The sequence below is a fragment of the Scyliorhinus torazame genome, chromosome 4 (genome assembly GCF_047496885.1).
Source record: "Scyliorhinus torazame isolate Kashiwa2021f chromosome 4, sScyTor2.1, whole genome shotgun sequence".
Taxonomy (NCBI): domain Eukaryota; kingdom Metazoa; phylum Chordata; class Chondrichthyes; order Carcharhiniformes; family Scyliorhinidae; genus Scyliorhinus; species Scyliorhinus torazame.
Genome location: NC_092710.1, coordinates 374439366 through 374442776, shown reverse-complemented (window position 1 = coordinate 374442776; position 3411 = coordinate 374439366). Strand labels below are relative to the sequence as shown.

At 50.2% G+C, this 3411-nt stretch overlaps 1 protein-coding gene across 1 annotated transcript; it reads right to left on the bottom strand.

Moving 5' to 3' along the window:
* Nucleotides 1-1396: 1396 nt before the first annotated feature.
* Nucleotides 1397-3010, bottom strand: LOC140411249 (transmembrane protein 121-like). The gene has a single exon (XM_072500375.1). The coding sequence runs from the start codon at nucleotides 3008-3010 to the stop codon at nucleotides 2069-2071; it is 942 nt and encodes a 313-aa protein (XP_072356476.1). The 3' UTR covers nucleotides 1397-2068.
* Nucleotides 3011-3411: the final 401 nt, after the last annotated feature.

The following is a 3411-nucleotide window of genomic DNA, read 5'->3' as shown; positions in this document are numbered from 1 at the left end:
GGGAGACGGGGTCAATGATCTGGAATGTTCTGTCTGAGAGTGTGGGGGAGGCGGGGTCAATGATCTGGAAAGTTCTGTCTGAGAGTGTGGGGGAGACAGGGTCAATGATCTGGAATGTTCTGTCTGAGAGTGTGGGGGAGACATGGTCATTAATCTGGAATGTTCTGTCTGAGAGTGTGGGGGAGACAGGGGCAATGATCTGGAATGTTCTGTCTGAGAGTGTGGGGGAGACGGGGCAGTGATCTGGAATGTTGACTTGATCAGGGAACTTAAGGTGAAGGAACCCTTAAGGAGCAGTGGCCACAATATGATAGAATTCACTCTGCAGTTTGAGAGGGAGAAGCTGCAATCAGATGTAACGGTATTACAATTAAATAAGGGTAACTACAAAGACATGAGGGAGGAGCTGGCCAGAGTTGATTGGAAAAGGAGCCTAGCAGGGAAGACAATGGAACAGCAATGGCAGGGGTTTTTGGCGGTTATTAGGGAGGCACAGCAGAAATTCATCCCAAGGAGGAAACATGCTAAGGGGAGGACAAGGCATCCATGGCTGACGAGGGAAGTCAAGGACAGCATAAAAGAAAAAGAAAAAGCAGACAAAGTGGCGAGGATTAGTGGGGAGCCAGAGGATTGAGAATCCTTTAAAAGCAAACAGAGGACAACTAAAAAAACAATAAAGGGGGAGAAGATGAAATATGAGTGCAAGCTCGCTGGTAATAGAAAGGAAGATAGGAAGAGTTTTTTTCAATATATATAAAAGGTAAGAGACAGATATTGGGCCACTGGAAAATGTGGCTGGAGAAGTAATAATAGGAAACAAAGAAATGGCAGAGGAACTGAATAGTTACTTTGCATCAGTCTTCACGGTGGAAGACACCAGTGGGATGTCAGAGCTCCAGAACCAGGGGGCAGAGGTGATGCAGTGACCATTACTAAAGAGAAGGTTCTGGGGAAACTGAAGGGTCTGAAGGTGGATAAGTCACCTGGACCGGATGGACTACACCCCAGGGTCCTAAAAGAGATAGCTGAGGAGATTGTAGAGGCAAGAAGGGTCCCAGAGGACTGGAAAGTGGTTAATGTAACACCCCTGAAAAAGAAGGGAGGGAGGCAGAAGACGGGAAATTATAGGCCGGTTAGCCTGACTTCGGCCATTGGTAAGATTGGTCTGTTATTAAAGATGAGATTGCGGAGTACTTGGAAGCGCATGGTAAAATAGGACTGAGTCAGCACGGCTTCGTCAAGGGGAGGTCACGTGTGACGAATCACACCATCCCAGGGTGGTCCTGGGTAGAGATTGGCAAGGTGAGCATTCCTCGGAGCAATGTCTCAGAGGCAGCTGTGCATTTCTGACACATTCCTCCAAATCTCCAGGAAATGAAACCATCCAGAAGTGATAATTATTCCCACCTTTGTTTAATCAGCACCGGCAACAAGCGAAAGAAACCTTTTTTTTTTTACAAAATATTGATCTCTTGGAAAAAGTGTGTGTGACAGTCATCAATCCAGTGAACTTTGACCCTCCCCCTTTAGAATCAACCGACTTCTCCACGAAGCCAAGTGTTTCAGCGGCTTTCCATCTCGTTGCAAAACAGAAAATGTTGGACAATCCCGGCAGCATCGGTGGAGAGAGAACAGAGCGAACGGTTCGAGTCTGGATCACTGTCAGATCTGCTGATTGTTGGTTTTGGGATCTTGCTCTGCGCTGCCGAATTACAGCAGCCAATGTCTGCGAATGCGTGGCGACGTCCTGAGGTGTGAGAGGAAATGCAAGTTTGCTCTTTTGCTTCTCCATCTGATTGGTTGATCCTGTCCAGTGGGAGGACATGTGCCTCAGTGGGATTTGTTCCTGGGTTACGTTGGTCAACCTGTTTTATTGGTTGTTGTTTGGAGAGAGGGGGGGGGGGGATGCAAAGACAGGAGACTGGGGCTGGTCGAGAGGGAGTTGATTGAACCCTCCAGGTGTCTCCCAATGAGAGGAAGGGAAGGGTAGAGGAGAAGTCACCGTTCATTCGCCCGTCAAAATCCAGACGATGGCAGGAGGCGTGAGTTGGGAAGGGCAGGGCACCCGTCACGTATTCTCACTGCTGGGGCCCTCCGCTGTTGCCGCTTGCTCCATCGGGTGGAGGGTAACGAGGGTGCCAATGGGGCGAGAGTTCTGCTGGAGCTCGGGGACAGGGGCTGGAGTGAGATCAGGCAGCCGCCTCCTGTACTGGACGAAGCTGCACGTCTTGAGGGCGATGGCGAGAACGTTCTTACCCATGAAGATGCCCGAGGCCCTGGCATCACGGAAGAAGAGGAGGTTACACCCTCGGATGAAGATGGTGATGACGTTGATCGTGATGAAGCTAAGGATTGGGTAGAGCATCATCTTGTGGGGGAGGATGTGCACACCTTGCATACTAATCTCACTGAGGGAGAGACAAGGCAGGATCAGCAGGAGGATATAGCAGTAGAAGAACATCAAACCTTCGGCCCACAGCGGGAGGCCTTTCTTCGGAGGTTCCCACAAGTTGGCCTGAATATCCAACACATCCAGCAGGTCCACCACAACCCACAATAGGCGGTTCCTCACCTCCTCTTTCTTCTTTAAGGCCTTCAAATGTTCCATGTGGTCGACAGCCACCAGTATGAGGTAGAGAGCCGGCACGCAGATAGACAGCATCAGAGTAAGGGTTTTCCTGGCCAACAAACCCAGGTTGCCACGGTCGGCCTTGTAATTCTGATAGACAAAGTAGAGCTTGATCTCCAACACAAAGATGTAGAGGAACCAGAGGACCATGGCGTAGCCACGCTTGGCTGTCCGCACCTCAGCGCCAACCCACACTGCCACATAGCGCAGGCCCACCAGAAGGCAGACGTCACCCACTGTTACTATGACGGCTACTCCGATCTTCCTGGGCCCTTGGCTGTGCTGCTGGATGAGGTAGCAATCCATGATAGCCATGCTGCTCAGGATGACCATGGTGGAGAGACAGACATGTGGTTTACTGCCAGACACCGGGGGCACCATTTTTTCACAATCACAATCCACCCTCTCTCTCTGTCTGTCTCTCTATCTCTGCCCCTCTCTCCCTATATCTCTGTCTCTCTGTTTGTCTCTCTGCATCTGTCTGTCTCTCTCTCTGTCTCTATCACTGCCTATCTCTCTCTCACTGTCTCTGTCTGCTTCTCTCTGTCTCTCTCTGTCTCACTCTATCTTTACCTGTCTCTCTGTGTTTCACTCTTTGTCTCTCTCCCCATGTCTCTCTCCCTGTCTGCCTCTCTCTATCCCTCTTCTCTCTCTGTCTGTCCCTCTGTTTCTGCCTCTATCTCTGTCTCTCTGTCTCACTCTTTGCCTCTGTCTCTGTGCCTCTCTGTCTATCCCTCTGTTTCTCTCTTTATCTCAGTCTCTCCGTCTATCCCTGTTTCTAT